The 20994-nt window shown below is 40.8% G+C and overlaps 1 protein-coding gene and 1 long non-coding RNA gene across 3 annotated transcripts in view; one reads left to right on the plus strand and one right to left on the minus strand.

The window, feature by feature from the left end:
* Nucleotides 1–20994, plus strand: part of mia2 (MIA SH3 domain ER export factor 2) — a 71535-nt gene that overhangs the window by 21470 nt on the left and 29071 nt on the right. For both annotated transcript variants that reach the window (XM_048538365.2, XM_059649184.1), the window contains exons 5-15: nt 1795–2193; nt 2284–2387; nt 13924–14067; nt 14217–14238; nt 14342–14430; nt 14717–14794; nt 17375–17485; nt 17645–17716; nt 17799–17903; nt 18703–18825; nt 18906–18972. In XM_048538365.2, coding sequence (XP_048394322.1) covers nt 1795–2193; nt 2284–2387; nt 13924–14067; nt 14217–14238; nt 14342–14430; nt 14717–14794; nt 17375–17485; nt 17645–17716; nt 17799–17903; nt 18703–18825; nt 18906–18972 — 1314 coding nt within the window. The remainder of the gene's footprint in view (nt 1–1794; nt 2194–2283; nt 2388–13923; nt 14068–14216; nt 14239–14341; nt 14431–14716; nt 14795–17374; nt 17486–17644; nt 17717–17798; nt 17904–18702; nt 18826–18905; nt 18973–20994) is intronic.
* Nucleotides 1836–11244, minus strand: LOC125455851 (uncharacterized). Its single transcript, XR_007248327.2, has 3 exons — nt 11135–11244; nt 8303–8411; nt 1836–2010 (listed from the first exon to the last, which is right to left on the minus strand). It is a non-coding gene; the product is annotated as an uncharacterized LOC125455851 (long non-coding RNA).

The following is a 20994-nucleotide window of genomic DNA, read 5'->3' on the forward strand; positions in this document are numbered from 1 at the left end:
TGCTCATTCTCTGATTCAGTAAAATTCTCTTGATCTTGCTGCCGAAAAACATCATCTTCTGTTTCCACATCTATCATTTCCCATTTCACACCCCTGAATGAACTTTGTAGGAATCACAACCTTGACCAGGTGCAAGGCGTTGACTTAGTGCTTTATTACAAACAGGCGTGAGTATTTCTGTTTCTGTCATTCCTGCATGTTGTCTTGATGTGAATGACTTTTGCAGAGGTATATCAATTTTGAAATGAGAACGTGTAAATGATTGGTGGCTAACAAGGCTAAAGAGGTATCTAAATTGCTGACTCCGAGACTGTGAACTTGGTTTCCATGGCCAAGTTGTGCCTTGCAGGCTTAGGAAAGTATCTCCTTTGCAACATACCCACAGTGATGAGACAGTTTCTTTAATCTGTGAATGTAATCTGCAACAATCTCACTTGTTAATGGTTTCCTTTTGTGGAAAAGAACTCACAGTGCAATATCATAATCATGGCATGAATGTGAGCCCATAATTTCAGAACAGTCCGTAATAATGGGTCTTGCAGGAAAAATTAGTTAGATACCACCTCAAAAATACAGGCTTTACTGTGAACATTTACTGTATCAACATCTCTATTATTTTTGCTGTCGGCAAATGTGTAACATTGTGTTGAAATGACACTAGCCCTCTTTGTTAGGGTTGAATTCTCCTATTGATCTTAAGTAGTATTCAGCACCATTTTTCAATTAAGTACAGTGAACCTAAACATGATGTGCACATTATGTAATCTTTCAAATTGCTCAAACGTCCTGAACATTAACTTTAGGTGTTCCAAAGATGTGTTACGGTTTTGTCCAGTTCTTAATTTCTCAACCAAAATACAAAAAAAATTCTATCCTAGCCTCATAGATATATTTCTGTTGTGTATTGAACTGAGAAGAAATTCAGAAGTGAATTCACATCAAGGAATCATGATACAAGCAACTTCATTACACTTTGCAACATAAAAGACAATCTAACAATAGATTGTAATATACCACACACATTTAAATAACACTATATTCAGTAGAATGTATGGGTCTTTCGTGTAATAAAATACAATGGAGCAGTGATGCGTGGTGGTGTCACACAGATCTAATTCTAAACTACATGAATATAAATATTGCCAAGTAAACAATTGTTTCCTTGTTGGATAGGGAGCAAATCAGAAATGGCACTGCCCAAGTTATTCTAAACCCTGGTTTGGTGTGGGTCAGTGTCATACTTTGTTGGAATGCATTTGATATGCATTGAGATGGTTCATTGTGCGAAAAGCATTATATAAATTGATGTTGATTTTGCTGATGCACTGGTAGATATCCAAAGTGCCCTGCTTGATGTCTCAACCCAAAGGTGATGCATCAATTTAGAGACAAATTAACAGAAAACTCAAATTATAAAGAATAGCCAATCATTGGAAGAAAATAGAAATGTTGTATTAGCATAAGTATTAAATTTTCACAAATTAACGTCCAAGGTTTTTGAGATTGATTTTATATTTTCACGCTTACTACAATAATTGATGCCTTCCAATTTTTCCATTGTTTGTGAAACAATGCATCTGTTACAACTGATTTTTCTTTCTTGTTTATCTCAATATCAAATTTCTAATCCAAAAATAATACTTATCCCTAATTCATTACGTGCATCACAATCTGTGCTAGTGCTTTGATGTCAATTTTCAGGCCATCAAAATTATGTTGAGCATCCAAGAGCCATTTCTTCATACCACTATAGATAACTAGAGACAACAAGCACTTTAATTCTTTATTTTACAGATGCTTTCAGTTCAGGAGATGCTTTGGAAGCTGGTGTTACAAATAACAAGCAAATTTCAGATATTTTTGGTGAGAATGGTCAAACAAACAAAGATATCCAGGAACAGATGAGGACCAAAGATATTACTTCAGAAGTCATGGAGACACCAATATTGGAAATGCCGCTGTCAAACCTTACAGAGAAACTACCAGATTTGGAGAAAGCAGCTGTCAAAACTGTGAAAACGAAATTAGGAAATCATTTACAGAAAAAGTCACATGATATTAAGACTGATGAAAGAGCTTATGACAAGACAGAAGACAAAATATCATCTTCATCTTTGAATAAAGATTTTGAGGTTAAAAAATCATCATTAATCATCAATTCAAAAGTCAAAGTTGCAACTGAAGATAATAATGGTAAGCATGAAGGATGAAACTTGTTAGTGTGCATGATTTTACATAAAGTCTGAATTATTTTGCTTTATTATTTAATTTTGTTCTTAACAGAATATCAGCCGAGTGTCCAGAAAATAGATGTCTACAAAGTAGCCAGTAGATTTTACCTTGATTTCCAGGCTATCCAGACATTAACTGACCAGTTCATCAAAAATGTAAGTAACACTTCATTTGTGAAGTACAAAGAGTTGGGGCAACAACTTTAGTGCTTCTACTGCATATTGTTTCATTCAAATAGATATATATTTAATTTCCTTTTAATTTTATAACTTCAAGGTTTCCTTTTCTCTTTCTTTCTCTTCACTTTCTTCCTTATTTTGCCTTATACTTGATTAAGCTGCTCCTGACTCAGTAACTTATTCAAGTGCTCACTTATCATATCTGACCCTTAGCACTTCCCAACAGAATAATTCAAATCTAATCTGTCTGTATGACATCCAAAAATGCCCTTGCAATGGAGTATCAACCTGATATTCAACCTATTCAACCCTGAGCACTTGTTCAATCCCATATCCATTCCTCACCCAGGCTGCTACTTGCAGCTCCAAAATATTGCATTTCCCTGCCCCTTCATCAGCCTATCTACTCTTGAAATACTTATTTGTGCCTATCTTACTTGAAATTTGACTACTTCAATGTTCTCTTGATTGGACCCCTATCAATTATTGTTTTTCAATCCATAACACTTTGATTTTAAACTTCTTCAGCCCTAAAAATATGTGGAAATGTCTTCAATTCCAGTCTCTCGCACAACTTAATATTAATTGTTCCACTCTCAGTGGCCATGTTTTCAAATGCTTTGGTCAATATCACTGGAATTTTCTCCCTAAATCACTGCCTGTCTGGAATCCCTGCTTTCAGGTGCTGCTCAAAACTTTTTACTTTGGCCAAGTTTTCTGAAACCAGTCCTAATATTACCTTATGTGACTTGATTGATAGCACTCATGTGAAGTGCTTTGAATGTCTTATGACAAAGATTAAAAGGGGGGTGAAAGACACAGAGTTTCTGACAATGATAAGCCCACACTTCTAACATCTCCCTTTAACATGATAAATCGCACAAGACATTTCAGAGGAACACCATGAAATAAAGTATGATATCAAGCCACACAAAATTAGACCAAATAATCGTAATCTTCTTAAAGGAGGAAAGCAGAGAAAGGGAGAGGTTTGAGCGGGGAAGGCCGAGGGCATGGATAAATGTGAAAGTAAGAATGTTGACCCAAGATAACAAAGTGTGGAGCTGGATGAACACAGCAGGCCAAGCAGCATGTTAGGAGCAGAAAAGCTGACGTTTCGGGCCTAGACCCTTCATCAGAAAAGGATGGGGAGACGATTCTGAATTAAATAGGGAGGGTGAGGTGCATCGAAGGTGGATAGAGGAGAAGATAGGTGGAGAGGAGACAGACAAGTTAAAGGGTTGGGGATGGAACCTGTAGAGGTGAGTATAGGTGGGGAGGTAGAGAGAGGATAGGTCAGTCTGGGGAGGACAGACAGGTCAAGGGGGTGGGATGAGGTTAGGAGGTAGGGAATAGAGGTGCGGCTTGAGGTGGGAGGAGGGGATAGGTGAGAGGAAGAACAGATTAGGGAGGCGGGGACGAGCTGGGCTGGTTTTGGGATGCATTGGGGGAGGGGCAGATTTTGAAGCTCATCTGCCTAGCCGAACTCGTCCTCACTCTCAACAGCTTTCGATTCGTTCCACTTCCTACAGACAAACGGGGTGGCCATAGTCACCCCCATGGGCCCAAGCTATGCCTGCCTCTTTGTAGATTACTTGGAACAGTCCCTCTTCTGTACCTACACTGGCCCTAAACCCCACCTCTTCCTCCATTGCATTGATGACTGTATCAGCGCCGCCTCATGGTCCCAAGAGGAGCTCAAACAGTTCATCCACTTCACCAACAGCTTCCACCCCAACTTCAAGTTCACCTAGACCATCTCCAACATATCCTTCCCCTTCCTGGACCTTTCTGTCTCCATCTCAGGCAACCACTTAGCAACCGGTATCCATTTCAAACCCACCGACTCCTACAGCTACCTGGAATACACCTCCTCCCACCCACCTTCCTGCAAAAATTCCATCGCCTATTCCCAATTCCTTCGCCTCCGCCGCATCTGCTCCTAGGATGAGGCATTCCACTCCTGTATGTCCCAGATGTCCCCATTCTTCCAAGGACTGCAGAATCCCCCCTGCACTGGTCGAGAACATCCTCGACCGTGTCTCCTGCATTTCCCGTAACTCATCCCTCACACCCCGTCCCCCAAATAACCGCGAAAAGAGAATCCCCTCAGTCCTCACATGCCACCCCACCAACCTCCGGAAGGAATCAAGGGCTACGGGGAGAGTGCAGGGAAGTGGAGTTGAAATGCCCATCAGCCATGATTTAAATGGCGGAGTGGACTTGATGGGCCGAATGGCCTTACTTCCATTCCTATTTATCCTCCCAAAACTTCTGCCATCTACAATCCGACCCAACCACCAAAGACATTTTTCCATCCCCACCCTTGTCTGCCTTCTGGAGAGACCACTCTCTCCGGGACTCCCTTGTCCGCTCCACACTCCCCTCCAACCCCACCACACCCAGCACTTTCCCCTGAAACTGCAGGAAGTGCTACACTTTCCCCCACACCTCCTCCCTCACCGACATCCCAGGCCCCAAGAAGACTTTCACATCAAGCAGATGTTCACCTGCACATCTGCCACAGGTATACTGCATCCGCTGCACCTGTTGTGGCTTCCTCTACATTGGGGAAACCAAGCGGAGGCTTGGGGACCGCTTTGCAGAACACCTACGCTCGGTTCACAACAAGCAACTGCACCTCCCAGTCGTGAACCATTTCAACTCCCCCTCCCATTCCTTAGACGACATGTCCATCCTGGGCCTCCTGTAGCGCCTCAATGATGCTACCTGAAGTTTGCAGGAACAGCAACTCACACTGACAACGCTTAGGAACCCTACAGCCCAATGGTAGCAATGTGGATTTCACAAGCTTCAAAATATCCCCTCTCCCCACTGCATCCCAAAACCAGCCCAGCTCGTCCCCGTCTCCCTAACCTGTTCTTCCTCTCACCTATCCCCTCCTCCCACCTCAAGCCGCACCTCCACTTCCTACCTCCTAACCTCATCCCGCCCCCTTGACCTGTCCGTCCTCCCCAGACTGACCTATCCCCTCACTACCTCTCCACATATACTCACCTCTACAGGTTCCATCCCCGCCCCTTTAACTTGTCTGTGTCCACCTATCTCCCCCTCTCTCCCTATTTATTTCAGAACCCTCTCCCCATCCCCCTTTTCTGATGAAGGGTCCAGGCCCAAAACGTCAGCTTTTGTGCTCCTAAGATGCTGCTTGGCCTGCTGTGTTCATCCAGCTCCACACTTCGTTATCTTGGATTCTCCAGCAACTGCATTTCCCGTTATCTCATGTTCTTTTACTCTGCGCCTCACGGATGCTGACAATTTTCCTGTTCTGCTGGCTCCACACAGCTGTTACCTTGGATTCTGCAGATCAACAGTTACAGCTCCTATCTGCATTTCCTCCAGATTATCAATTCAGCTCTTGCCATTGTCAACTTTATTGTTGATGACTGAATTGACATTCTGGTCTTGAAATTTAGCTGACCCCAAAACAATACTTTGTTCCTTATCAAAGCATCCTTATCAGATTAAAACTTTCCACCACTTAGCTCACCTAAATTGTTATGGTAATAGTGTAGCCCCAATGATCAAATCACATCTCTGTATATCCTTCCTTTTTTTTCTGGCACCTCTCATGCTTCATCTTACAATCCTCGTAAAGACCAATAATTTTAACGGGTAATGTGTAGTCCAACTGAAAGGAATCCTACAAGATTTCAGGTTTAGAGTATTTTACTGTAACAAACAAATTAAAATCAATACTTAGGTGACAAATAAGTCTCTAACTACAGAAAAAAAACTCCTTTAATTTTGTAACATGATTGAAAACTTCATACCACAGGGTATGCAAGATATACCACAGATGCAAGCTCTACACAGAACTGTAGTTTTTACCAGAACCTGTCCAGCATATGATGAACGGCTAAGGATCCTAGGATTGTACTCATTAGAGTTTAGAAGGTTGAGGGGAGATCTAATAGAAACTTACAAGATAATGTATGGTTTAGAAGGGGTGGACGCTAGGAAGTTGTTTCCATTAGGCGGGGAGACTAGGACCCGTGGGCACAGCCTTAGAATTAGAGGGGGTAAATTTAAAACTGAAATGAGACGACATTTCTTCAGCCAGAGAGTGGTGGGCTTGTGGAATTCATTGCCACGGAGTGCAGTGCAGGCCGGGACGTTGGATGCCTTCAAGGCAGAGATCGAGAAATTCTTGATCTCGGAAGGAATCAAGGGCTACGGGGAGAGTGCAGGGAAGTGGAGTTGAAATGCCCATCAGCCATGATTTAAATGGCGGAGTGGACTTGATGGGCCGAATGGCCTTACTTCCATTCCTATTTCTTATGGTCTTAACATCATTCTGAAGTTCTAACCGATGTTCTCTCTATATCACGTGCAAACAAATTTGGTTATGCAAATTAGTATCCAAGATATCTGTGGACTTGAGCTGCTAGTTGTATTACAAAAACAATTTATGTAACATCTATATACTTTGAAGAAGTTTGCACAGATACAGAAAAATTTCACCCCAGTAACCCAACAACACAATAATGTTATGCCAAAAACTATCAAATCTGCTAAATTGAATTTTAAATTTACACACTTGAACTCATGATATGTAGATTTTAATTTCCTAAACCATTACCACACATGAGAGACATTTGTTAGTTTTTATATCCATAGTCTGTATTTTAGGCTTTTGGTGAAATCAAAATTGCTGCATTAGTAGCAGTAGCTCGAGATCAAGATCTTTTGTTTCAATTTGATTAGCTCAAAATGGAAAGAGGCTAAGGAAGCGTGCCCTTTGAATTGATACAAAATTCGGAAAAACAATATTTTTCCAACTTATTCAATTGTTTCAAAGATATTTTCTATTTAATCTTGCCTGGAGAACTTGGCTGTTAATGATGGATTATGGAAAACTGATTTATTTCTCAAGTATTGTGGAAACACCTAGAGAATAGGGTCATTGAAAGTTAGTTCACTGTGGACTTTGAAATTTGTTTTCAGCAAGGCTTCCCTCTAAGTCACATGACTGGTAATAACCGCTGGCTTTGCAATAAATTCCTGCTGAGGCTGTTCTGAAAAATTACTGGCTTGGCAAGGTTCTTGTTTTATCTGGTTCAGTTGGAAGAAAGCCTACTAAGGAGCAGTGACTCAGCTGATCTCTCCCATTTCTGAAAAGAAAATATTTTTTAGTTAAGGGTAATACTTATACTTGGTCTTTTGAAAGAGTGATTGAAAAAACATCTTAAAACTGAGTATTGATGAAAAAAAGACACTTTTTTGTCAAAGTTTTTGTCTTGCACTCATTAAGACATTTTCTCAAGAATTGTTCAAAGGGAAAAATTAGTTATACAGTGTGAGGGCTGGTGGGTTGACCTGTGGGCTTTGATTTGATGAATGATTGATAACTGTTCTGTCTAATTTGTAAACAAGGCACTGACTGGTGAATTCTCTATGACAACACCTCTACCAATCACAGGCCACTTACCAGTGCTTACAAAGCATAACTTATTTTTACCTTTATTTTGGACGTTTTTTTGAGAATTGATTGGTGAATACATTGTCTTTGAGAAATGAGCTGGAGAACTACTGTCATCCATTCTATTGAAACAGGCAGTGAGTATCTTTCCAGCTATAAAGAACCCTATGAATTAATGTATATAGCTTCTAGTGCACCCAAGTACACTGTATTGGGAGGTCAAATGATAACCCTTGATATATTGGTTGTCACACATTCAGTATTATGTAGCAAATGCTGCCCAATTGCAGAAGAAAATCTAATATTTTGCCAAGTGTGGGCTGGTTGACTATGGTATAACCCTGTTGGTTGCAAACAGCTGAAGGGATATGTTGCCTGATACAATTTGTCAGTATCTGGGACACATGACTTGGCATCTCACCAGCACTGAAATTCACAAATTACTTACTTGTGTGATGGGCAGAACATTTCTTTGGCTTGACAGCAACATCCAGTTAATGGTGAACATCACTCACATTGCTACTACATAGTAGCAGTGTGTTAATAGTTAGCTTTACCTGTTATGACCATAAGACATAGGAATAGATTGAGATCATGTCTGATCTGATAATTCTTAACTGCACATTCCTTGTAACCTTTGATTCCTTCACTGATTAAAAATCTGTGACAGCCTTGAATGTACTTAATGTCTGAGCCTTGATGGTGTTCTGTGTTAGATAATCCCATAGATACATTACCCTCTGAAAGAAGAAATTTTTCCTCATCTCGGTCTTAAATATGTGACCTCTTATTCTGAAATTATGCCCTCTGTCTTGGACTCTTACCTACCAGTCAATTCCACTGTAATATTTTCTTGCTGAAATGTTTTAAATACTTTACCCTTCCAGGGTAATTGAAGAAATAAGCAGGCAAAAATATACAATGTACCTATTTCTATGCAACACACGCTGGCCACATCGGCTGAAACATTAGAGATGCAGACTAGAAAATTCCACCCTTTATCCTTTTCAAAATTAACCCACAGGCCAAAGTGTTCTTATTCCAAAAACTAATCACCATAGAGAAATCTGTTTTTAATTATTACTTGACCTATTTTTCTAAAAGACCAGTTCAGAGATGTTGTTATACACTTTCGGAGCAGGTGGGATTTGAAACCCGGCCGCTTGGTCCAGCGATAGGAACATTGCCACCAATGGCACAGGCGGGCCCTCACTTCTACATGACTGACATGTATGTCAGTTATCATTTTTAAATTCATTCAAGGGATATGGCCATCGCTGTCTAGGCCAGCGTTTATTGTCCATTCCCAATTCCCTACTGAGCAGTTAAGAATCAACCATATTACTGTGGATTTACTCACATCTAGGCCAGACCAGGGAAGGAAATCAACAGTCCTTGAATCAGATGGCGTTTTAGAACCATTGACAGCAGTTACACACTAGCTTCTCAGGAGCACAAAAGCTGACGTTTCGGGCCTAGACCCTTCATCAGAGAGGGGGATGGGGTGAGGGTTCTGGAATAAATAGGGAGAGAGGGGGAGGCGGACTGAAGATGGAGAGAAAAGAAGATAGGTGGAGAGAGTATAGGTGGGGAGGTAGGGAGGGGATAGGCCAGTCCAGGGAAGACGGACAGGTCAAGGAGGTGGGATGAGGTTAGTAGGTGTGGCTTGGGGTGGGAGGAAGGGATGGGTGAGAGTAAGAACAGGTTAGGGAGGCAGAGACAGGTTGGACTGGTTTTGGGATGCAGTGGGTGGAGGGGAAGAGCTGGGCTGGTTGTGTGGTGCAGTGGGGGGAGGGGATGAACTGGGCTGGTTTTGGGATGCGGTGGGGGAAGGGGAGATTTTGAAGCTGGTGAAGTCCACATTGATACCATTGGGCTGCAGGGTTCCCAAGCGGAATATGAGTTGCTGTTCCTGCAACCTTCAGGTGGCATCATTGTGGCACTGCAGGAGGCCCATGATGGACATGTCATCTAAAGAATAGGAGGGGGAGTGGAAATGGTTTGCGACTGGGAGGTGCAGTTGTTTATTGCGAACCGAGCGGAGGTGTTCTGCAAAGCGGTCCCCAAGCCTCCGCTTGGTTTCCCCAATGTAGAGGAAGCCACACCGGGTACAGTGGATGCAGTATACCACATTGGCTGATGTGCAGGTGAACCTCTGCTTAATGTGGAATGTCATCTTGGGGCCTGGGATAGGGGTGAGGGAGGAGGTGTGGGGGCAAGTGTAGCATTTCCTGCGGTTGCAGGGGAAGGTGTGGTGTGGTGATTTTTTCATCCTCACCCCTGTCTGCATTCCGGAGAGACCACTCTCTCCGTGACTCCCTTGTTTGCTCCACACTGCCCTCCAACCCCACCACACCTGGCACCTTCCCCTGCAACCGCAGGAAATGCTACACTTGCCCCCACACCTCCTCCCTCACCCCTATCCCAGGCCCCAAGATGACATTCCACATTAAGCAGAGGTTCACCTGCACATCAGCCAATGTGGTATACTGCATCCACTGTACCCGGTGTGGCTTCCTCTACATTGGGGAAACCAAGCGGAGGCTTGGGGACCGCTTTGCAGAACACCTCCGCTCGGTTCGCAATAAACAACTGCACCTCCCATTCTTTAGATGACATGTCCATCATGGGCCTCCTGCAGTGCCACAATGATGCCACCCGAAGGTTGCAGGAACAGCAACTCATATTCCGCTTGGGAACCCTGCAGCCCAATGGTATCAATGTGGACTTCACCAGCTTCAAAATCTCCCCTTCCCCAACTGCATCCCTAAACCAGCCCAGTTTGTCCCCTCCCCCCACTGCACCACGCAACCAGCCCAGCTCTTCCCCCCCCACCCACTGCCTCCCAAAACCAGTCCAACCTGTCTCTGCCTCCCTAACCTGTTCTTCTTCTCACCCATCGCTTCCTCCCACCCCAAGCCGCACCCCCATCTACCTACTAACCTCATCCCACCTCCTTGACCTGTCTGTCTTCCCTGGACTGACCTATCCCCTCCCTACCTCCCCACCTATACTCTCTCCACCTATCTTCTTTGCTCTCCATCTTCGGTCCGCCTCCCCCTCTCTCCCTATTTATTCCAGAACCCTCACCCCATCCCCCTCTCTGATAAAGGGTCTAGGCCCGAAACGTCAGCTTTTGTGCTCCTGAGATGCTGCTTGGCCTGCTGTGTTCATCCAGCCTCACATTTTATTATCTTGGAATTCTCCAGCATCTGCAGTTCCCATTATCACTCACACACTAGCTTCTGATGATTTTCTTATTGAATTCACATTTCATTACCTGACATGGTGGGATTCAAACCCACCTACCAGAACATTAATTTCTGCTCCCATCCCCTCTGTATCCCTAGTCATTCCAATTCCTCCCCGTCTCCATTCAGCCGCTCCACGCCAGAGCGGAAGTTGATTCCCGGGGATGCCCTCTGACCCGGCTATGTAAAGTGAGAAGAAACACACCCCCTGTCTTTTAAAGATGGCGTTCGGCCCAGAGGGACCGGCCTGACCGAGAGAGATAGAGATCAGTAAGAGCTGGGGTTAAAGCAGGCGGGCGGGAAACCGACTCCGGTATTTATCACGCGAGTCACTTTCATGTCATTTCATCTCGTGTTTGTTCGGGAAGTACAATCGTATTGTCCCCTCGATACCGTCAGCCTCACCTTGGGAATGACAGAAATATACCCCCAGTTCAGTCAGTGTTACCCCAGAGATTACAGTAGCATCTCTGCTGGCATTCTCAGTGCGCCATCAACAACTGCAGTAATATCTCAGCAGTACAGCCAGCGTTGCCCTTGGAGTTACAATAATTCCCCAAGTATTGGTTAGTGTTCTTCTAGGAATTGCAGTAATGTCTATACTAGTGCAGTCAGTGTAACCTCAGAAATTGCAGTACTCGCTGTTCTTGGAGTCAGGATAACCCAGGAATGCAGTTATACCTGCTGTTGCACTCAGTATCGTCCCAAGAGGTTATTGCTCAATCTTTGTTTGTCTCTTAAAAAGTGCCTTGATCTGTTCCATCTTTCCTGATAAATATAATATTGAATTTCCATTTCATCCAAGTAGCTGTTTATTTGCACCTTTCCCAATTTCTGCATATCCATTTAATCATGCAGAAAGCAGAACTATTCACATTGCCCAAAGTATCATCTGACCAGTTACTTATCCCCATGTTTCAAACAATTATTCTGTTTTTCAATTATATTCTTCTTAATATAATTGCTTCCGTGTTTTATTAGGTTCTTCAATGACCTGATTAAAATGTGTTCCTGATTTTAGTGATCTGTGTATCCCCAGATCCAACTCCCTCTAATATATTTAGATACTTATTTCTAAATAGTGTAGGACCCTCCTGCTCTTCATACAAACGTGTGTCATCATACACTAATCCATGTTGAAGTTTATGTTTCAGATCTTCTGTATTAATCACACAGCTCAATTTGGTGTCAGTCTACAAAATTTTAAAATGCAATTCTAATTCTCAAGCCCAGTTCTTTTATGTAAGTGGGAATCTATGGTGGTCCCAGAACTAAACCTTATGGTTGTTACTTCTTGCCTTTTGCTTGACTGTATAATCCATTTGTTGTTAGCGAGTTTTGAGAAGATTTGTAGCTCAGGTTGAGGTTCTGTATGTGAGTTTGCTCGCTGAGCTGGAAGGTTAGTTTTCAGACGTTTCGTCACCATTCTAGGTAACATCATCAGTGAGCCTCCGACGAAGCGCTGGAAACCTAACCAGATAAATAGAAAGCGGGACATAACACCAGCGCTTCATTGGAGGCTCACTGATGATGTTACCTAGAATGGTGACAAAACGTCTGAAAACTAACCTTCCAGCTCAGCGAGCAAACTCACATCCATTTGTTGTATTAGCATGAGTGTGTTATGGAGCTCACAGTCGGGCTTGCTGCCGTCTGACATGGTTTATCCTGTATTGGTCTTTGTTTTACCAAGTTCTCGACTGTGGATATCAAACCTTTGTTAGCATGTGACAGCAGCAACATCCCAGTGAACTTTGGCAAGCCATGACCTGGAGGGAGCCCAGGTTTCCTAATCCTAACTGTTTAGGATTTGATTGTACTGGTTTAACTCTGGATTGCATTTTCATCGTGTTCAAAAGAAGCATGAGAAGATCACTAAAGATCACTCTTTTAAGAGGCCTTGGAGAACCAATTACTAATCTGGCACAACCAAACGAAAAATTAATGCAACTAGGAGATAGCAAGGATTGCAGATACTGGAATCAGTGTTGATAAAATGTTGAGCTGGAGGAGCACAGCAGGTCAGACAGCGTGCGAGGAGCAGGAAAGTTGGTGTAACGATGAAGGGTCCTGAATCGAAACAGCAACTTGCCTGTTTCTTGGATGCTGCCTGACTGCTGTGCTCCTCCAGCTCCACATTTTATCAAAAGATTAATGCAACCTCCTTTCAAAGTAGGCAAACTTAAAGAAACGGTGAGAAAGCACAACAAAAGGAATCTGAACCCAGCAACTTGCCAAACTGCAATTATCTGCATTGTCTTGTATTATTTGCATCAGAACCTTCTGGGCCCTGATCAGCCTTGGGCATCAGTCACATACCTGTTACCTGTTGGAGCACTACTGAATGAACATGTCACCTTTACCTTAAAGGCAAATAAGTCTATTACCAACAGAATGTGACCCTTTAGTATTTTTGATAATGTTACCCTGACAGATGTATCTTGCACTTTTGATTAAATCGTTATTTCTGCTGGTGCATGTAACAGCATGCCCGTAGTTTTGTTCATATCGTTGATGTTCTCAACTATTAAGGTGACGAATACTTTTGGTGATAATCTCTCTACTGTGAAAATGTGTTTGTTTTGATTTGGGTATTATCCATTTGCATCTTGGAGTAATGTTACTGTTACTGTGGATCGCATTGTTGCTGCGACTTTTGTAAATACATTTGATTTGATTTGATTGTTAAAGTTGCTGTCAGTATTGGTTGTACTATCTTCTGCATTATTATTGATAATATTACCACACTCTGGATATTACTGTTACTGATGCTTCCTAAAATCCTGCCCCTGCTCTGAGTGATTCTTTTTTTCTTCAGTTCTATCTGAAGATGATGGATGTATTGTCTGAAGATCCTGAAGTTACTTTGAACCTTCATGGTACTTACGCCAAATTGTTCCTGATACCAGCTTTGGTGGGGTTTGTTACCACATTTCTGTTTATACAAAGGATCTGCCGAGCAGTAAGTGCGCTTGTTGCAAATTGTAGTTACTTATTTTATAAAATTTAGTTCTTAAAAGATAGAAATAAATGCATCTGGAGATGATGATGTTCATGTAATGCTTGCATTTGGACTACATGTTAAATGATAGTATATTGCTTTCTTTTTAGATCAAAAGCAGAAGGTACTTGGGTAAGTCGCTTAAGTTTTATGTATAATGCCCTGATGCAGTGAAGTTACATTTGTAATCTAATCAGTTTACCTTGAAGTTTCATATATTTTAAATTTCTTTTAGGGAGAGAAAAACAACTTGCAGGAACAGTTTCTCAGCTAGTTGATGAAAAATGTAAATTTCTCGAAAGACTAAGTGATTGCACACAAAAGGTATGAGCAGTAATTTCTACTGCTTCAATTGTCCTATTGTTTGTTAGCAGCTGCTGAATTATCACTTTTACTGTGACTAATAAATTGCCAGTCAATTGAAGATCTCCGCTATGGATATCTGCTGATTTTAATGTAAAATCTATTTAAAAGGCATTTTAAACTCCACTTATTACTGTTTATTATCCAGAATTTATTGAAGTAACATAGTTTTTATGTTTGAACAAAAATAAGATTCATCTATATTATTTATTTGCCTATAATTTAAAACATGTTTTCTCATTTTCAGTACAAAGAATTTGAATCATCCGTAAAGAATGCTGCTGACTTAAAAGAATCGACAGAAACAAAAACTTTACAGCTTCAGGTAAGAATACTATGAGTTAGAGTTTCAGGAAGAATATTTGAATAAGATGGCCAGGCAAGTGAGGTTGAGTAAAATTTACAATTGTCGTTAGAGCTGTAAGCCAAAAATATATTGTCAAGTGGAAGCATGTTCAATGTTCTACTGCATATGGATTCAAAAGAGTTAATACTGAGGAGTGCTCTAAGGAGCACCCATTATGATTGTCTTATGGGAAGATCAGTTTAGCATCCAAGTCCTCCTTATAGTCACTATAACTGAGAGTTGCAGACTTGATTCTGTTTCTGTGAACATTTAGGGTATAATAATGGCATTGTCAGTGAAAGAAAATGCACAACCTGATCAAAGTGCCCAATATCAGGAAAAAATGTTCCACAGAGCTACCCGCCTCTTGTATCCCCACTATGTGGCCTCATCCCACCATCACTCTTGAGTGGCCTGGACCGTTCAGTAATGCTCGCAGTCTTCCTGTGTGCATTGCTGACAGCTGCATAACTCTAACTGGCTGGTAACTTTGGAGGTAGGGGAGGAATGGTTGTATTTTTGCCCCTGCAGTGGTTTTTTTTTCCAAAAGTGGCAGTGTGTAGTTAACAGATCAACATCTATGTGTCGAATTAAGCGGCAGAAGACTTTTCAGAGATTTTGTTGTAAATTTATAGTTTAACTCAAATACCAGTTTAATTTTTACCTTCTCTATTCTTTTTCTCATCCAGAAGCCAGCCCCATGAGAGAACTCAGCTCCTCCTTTTATAAATAAACAAAATAACCAGATTAACAAAACAAAAATTGCCCACCAAGAGTATTGTATCATTTATCAAAAACCAAAACAGAGGGGGATGTCTGAGGGAGCGGGGGTGGGGAAATTGAATCAAAATAGTGATGGAGTGGGAAATAATGTATTCCAGACCCCACAGTGGCCACTTTGGAACCCATCTGTTTTTAAATGCATTTTCTAATAAGCCCATTCAGGCATGTTATTACATACCTCTGAAGCTGGTGGAACTTGAATCGGGTGTTCTGGCTCAGAAGTTGCAACAGTCCCAACTTGTTCTGCCACAAGTCCTCCCCCACAGAAGATATTTATAATCCACCTGTTCAGATGTGTTATGACACAACTGTGGAGCAGGAGGGAACTCAGGACTTCTGGCCCAAAGGTAGGAATGTCACCACAGCATCACAAGAGCACCAACTCTTTATTTTTTCTATGAAATAAAGAAGCCCATCCGCAAATTAGCCAATCACCAGTGAACAAATTACAAGCATTGCCCACCAGGGACAGTGTAACAATAATTGAAATTAAAATAGAGGGGAGCTAAAGCATAATAGTATTGGAGCCCAGCCCCCTCAATGCCCACTTAATAATCCAGTTTTTTTCCCCCAAACATAGCCCAACTTTAGAAACCCCATCTCAATTTATAGATATTGTTACTGAAGATGTGTAATGATACTGTAGATATGTAATGATACACTTCTGGAGCAGTTGAGACTTGAGCCTTAGATACCACAGTACCACAAGAACCCTAAGTTTTTTTTAAAAGAGCTGTCTTAATTTGTGTGAGTGTTGACTTATTCTGTTCTACAAAGATTTATTTCATGTAGATATTTACAAATAACCCTGCTCAAAGATGTAATTATACAGCTCTGGAGTAGCTGGGACTTAATTCAGACTACCTCATTCAAAGATAGGGATACTACCACTGTGCCACAAGGCCCCTTATGAATCCAGCTCTTATTTTTAAACAAACCTGTTCAGACATGTTACGGTACAGCACTGGTGCAGGTGGGACTTGTGCCCAATTCTTCTAGCCCAGAGGTAGGAACATTATTATTGCATTATTAGAACCCTACCAGTGATGCCTGTCAATAACTGTTGACCATGTCAACTTTTTCAACGTTGATGCAGCTCTTTTCCTTCAGCGTAGTGTAAGCATTAAACAGGTTTGGTTATGCTTGCCACTACAGTATTCTAAACCAAATGTTCTGAATTGATCATAATTTAAAGAATATCTCTTAGATTATTTTACATATTTAACATTTTCACACCTTTTTGACTTCTTAATTTTTTTCCTTTTGTGTTTCTGTTTTCACAATTTAGCAATTTAACTATTTATTGCCAACAAAATTCCTTTTTCAAGAATCATGTATTTCAGTCCACACCAATAATTATCAAAGAGAAAGATGTGAAGTGAGTTGGCAGTGATTAGTTTGTAACTTCAAATATTTGATTAGGAATTCATGTCATGTGCTGATTTTTAATATGGGGATTTTAAAGTAATCGCTCTTCCCTATTGCCATTTTATAAAATTAATTTTACAACTGTTGGTACGGCTCAGAACAGGCTCAGCTTTGAGTATGGGATGTTTGTGTGAAGGGAAGGGGAAGATTGTGATTTTGCCACTCCTGTTCTGATTAGGGTTTTTAATGTTCTTTGACTCAAGTTTTAAGGTTCCTGTTCTTGATTTCAGGTGGTGGTAAAAGGATGTTGAGTTAGCTTTGAGGGCCCAATATTTTTTTCGGCAGAGCTTTTCTGTACAGGTGAGATGGTGCTTAGCATCAACTTCATTTGTAAAACTTTTGTTTTAGGACACGTATGCCAAGTTGGATAAATCAAATGGCAATCTTAGACAAACCATTGATCAGCTCACATGGGACCTAGAGGAAGAAAAGCAAACGAGATCCCAATGCAGCAATCTGGTATGTAGAAACAGTGCAATTTCACTTTTATTTTAATCCATTGTTAATAGTTATGACTGACTGACTGACTGACAGCTGTATAAATATGTTGTGAAATGTGTAAAGAAAGATAGAAGTACAGGTCCTGTGCATTTTTAATTGCAAGTTTATTTCTTGAAGATTACAGAAATCCAAGCGAATTTAACTGCCCTAGAAAATGAAGCACAGAATCTTCAAGTCCAAATTGAAGAGGTAAGGTACAACATGTGATTGCATAATGCTGATTTGTTTACAGTGAGGCAGAAACCAACTCAATGTCTCTCTGTGTTTTAAGACAACAAATGAATTAAAAGCAATTCAGATTAACAACTCAAAGCATCAGGAATCCTTCCAAACTGCGCAAGAAGAAAATCATCATCTTAAACAAAGCAAAGAACAGGTATAGCTGACATATTTCTGTCAAATATTTTATATTACCTCCTGCAAAGTATAAAATGTATTTGTTTGATCTTCCATTTTCTCAAGGATGCTTACTGATATTGTATATAGAAAAATGAAGAGCTATAGCAGTGATAATCTAATGATAATCAACTGGAGTTGAGTTTAACAATAATTAAAATATAGTTTAGTTTGATTTATTTGATTTTTTAAACGCTTTTTATGTTGTTATATTTCTATTGTTTTGACCATCTTGCAGCATAAACTGTGTTTCGTACAAAATGAGAACCAATGAAAGATTCTCCAAGCTGCCCTGTGCAGCATCTAATAATTAAGAAATATTGAAGTTCACCTTTGCTAACAGTTTTCTTTCTCCGTTTCTATAGGATAGTGCCTAGCTTCCAATCTCCAGTTTTGATGTGTCCTGATTGAGATTTGGAATTTGATTTTTGTAATCATGACTATAAACTTGTAGCCTACCAGTTGTATCTTTGAATATTAAAAATCACCAATTTTTTTTGCCAGGATTCTTTAATAACAGTATGTCACTGTATATTTTATTTCTTTCTTCATAGGTCAGTTTTTTTACGCCTTTGTGCAGTTTGTTGAGACACGTGCTGGACTTTTGGATCAGGATGCATGTTCGCTTTTTTGTGTTATATTTTATAACTATGTGGTTCACTATATTTGTTATAACTGGGATGCAGATTCTTGATGAGATAAGATGTTCTGAATATATTGATTATACCAAAGTATTTAGTGAGTGTCTTATAAGCCCTTCTCATGATTGTGTTCTATAGCTATTGCAAGAATCAGAAGGGTGGGAGGAGCGGTGCAGTGAACTTACTGAACAAATTAAACTATGTGAGAAGTCACAGAAGGACATTCAGAGAGTTGTTGCAAGTAAAGAGAATGAGGTGAAGGTAAGGTTTTGTCCCTGTGAAATAAAGTAACAGTGCAAGCAATTCTTAAAGATGTTCATTTCTAATTTTTCTTTATTTAGACTCTGACAAGCTGCCTTCTAAAGATGAAACTATGGAATGTAGCGGAGGAGGAAAGGCCTGCCGAAGGTAATAGTTAGGGCAAAATTGATCTAAAACTGGAAGTGGGTGCACTCAATTCGTGAATCAGTGAATTGAAGAGATTGCATCAAAATAGCGAAATCTAGTTGCTAGTGTATTTGCTGGTTTCAACAGTCATCTGGAGAAAGATGATGAATAGGATCAGGAGAAAATCATGTGGCCCATTCAAGCCTGACCTACCATTCAGATTTCAGACTTTGACTCTGTCTTCCACTTGGCTCCTCATATCCCTTGATTACCTGAGAAATAAATCGGCCTATCTCCAGTTTAAATATTTTCAATGATGATACATCTGTAACCCTCAGGTTAGAGCATTCCAAAGATTCGCAACTTTGGAAAAAATGTCTCCGCATCGCAGTAGAAATGTTGGTCCTCTTCTTCTGAAAGTGACCCCATTGTTTTCATTGTCTGGGGAAATCTAGCACAATATCCTAGTAGTTATCTTGTTAAACCCCTTCAGAATCTTGAATACCTCAGTGACATCACCCCTTATTCTAAACTTTGGAGAATATACATCCAGTTTATTCAACTCTCATCACAGGGCAACCGTGTCAATCCAGCAACAAATCAAGTGAACCGTTGTTGGACTGTATAAAGGTATACTCTTTCCTAAATATGGAAACTAAAATTGCACACAGAATTCTAGGTGGGTCTTACCAAGGCCCCATAAAATTTTAACAAAAGTTATTTACTCTTATACACAATTTCCTTGCAATATAAACCATCATGCTTTTTGCATTCTGGAATATTGTGTGCATTTTTGGTCAACTTATCTGAGGAAGGATGCTCTTGCTATAGAGAGAGTGCAATGAAGGTTTACCAGATTTATTTCGGGAGTGGCAGCACTGACATATGGGGAGAGATTGAAATAGTTAGGATTGTATTCACTGAAGCTCAGAAGAATGAGGGAGAAGTATCTCATAGAAATTTATAAAATTCTAACAAGACAATTCTACAAGTTTAGGTGCAGGAAGTATGTTCCTGATAATTGGGGAATTCAGAGTTAGACGTCATAGTTTAAGGATAAGGAGTAAACCTTTTAGAACTGAGATGAGGAGAAATTTCTTCACCTAGAGAATAATGAGCCTTTGCAATTCACTACCACCGAAAGTGGTAAGACTTTTGTACGTTTGTGTTTTCAAGATGGTAGCTATAGTCTCTTTACCTATGGTGGGAGGACTGCTGGGATTAGGGTATTGAGCTTGATGATCAGCCATGATAGGGCGGTACTGTGGCTCAGTGGTTAGCACTGCTGCCTCACAGCGCCAGGGACCCGGGTTCGATTTCAGCCTCGGGCGACTGTCTGTTTGGAGTTTACACATTCTCCCCGTGTCTGTGCGGGTTTCCTCCGGGTGCTCCGGTTTCCTCCCACAGTCCAAAGATGTGCAGGGTAGGTGGATTGGCCAAACTAAATTGCCCTTGGTGCTCAGGGATGTTTTGGTTATGTGGGTTACACATGGAAAATACAGGGGTAGGAGAATGGGTCTGGGTTGGATGCCCTTCACAGGGGTGGTGTGTACTTGTTGGGCCGAATGGCCTGTTTCCACACTGTAAGGATTCTATGATAGTATTGAATAGCAGAGCAGGGTCGAATGGCCTTATCCTGTTCCTATCTTCTATGTTTCTAAGCTTCACAATTGCTTGCTATACCTGCATGTACCTTTTGTGAATACAGACTCAAAATATTTGTTCAATGTCTGCTATTTCCTTATTCTAATGATAATCTATTCTATCTCTGCTTTTATGGAACTAGTGTTAACTTTAGCCACTCTCTTCTTTTTTGTATACTTGCAACGCTTTTTCTTCTATTTTATATTCTTGGCTAGTTTACTGTTATTCTATTCTTTCACTTTTTATCAATTTTTTGGTAGCCCTGTACTGATCTCTAAAGCACTCCCAGTCTATAGATTAGAGACTAATCTTGCAAAGTTGTTTCTTACTACTTTTAAACTAATGCTGTCATTAATCTCACTCATCAGCATTAATAATACTCTAAGTGTTTGTTTTTCA

This window comes from Stegostoma tigrinum, chromosome 10 (assembly GCF_030684315.1).
Source record: "Stegostoma tigrinum isolate sSteTig4 chromosome 10, sSteTig4.hap1, whole genome shotgun sequence".
Taxonomy (NCBI): Eukaryota; Metazoa; Chordata; class Chondrichthyes; order Orectolobiformes; family Stegostomatidae; genus Stegostoma; species Stegostoma tigrinum.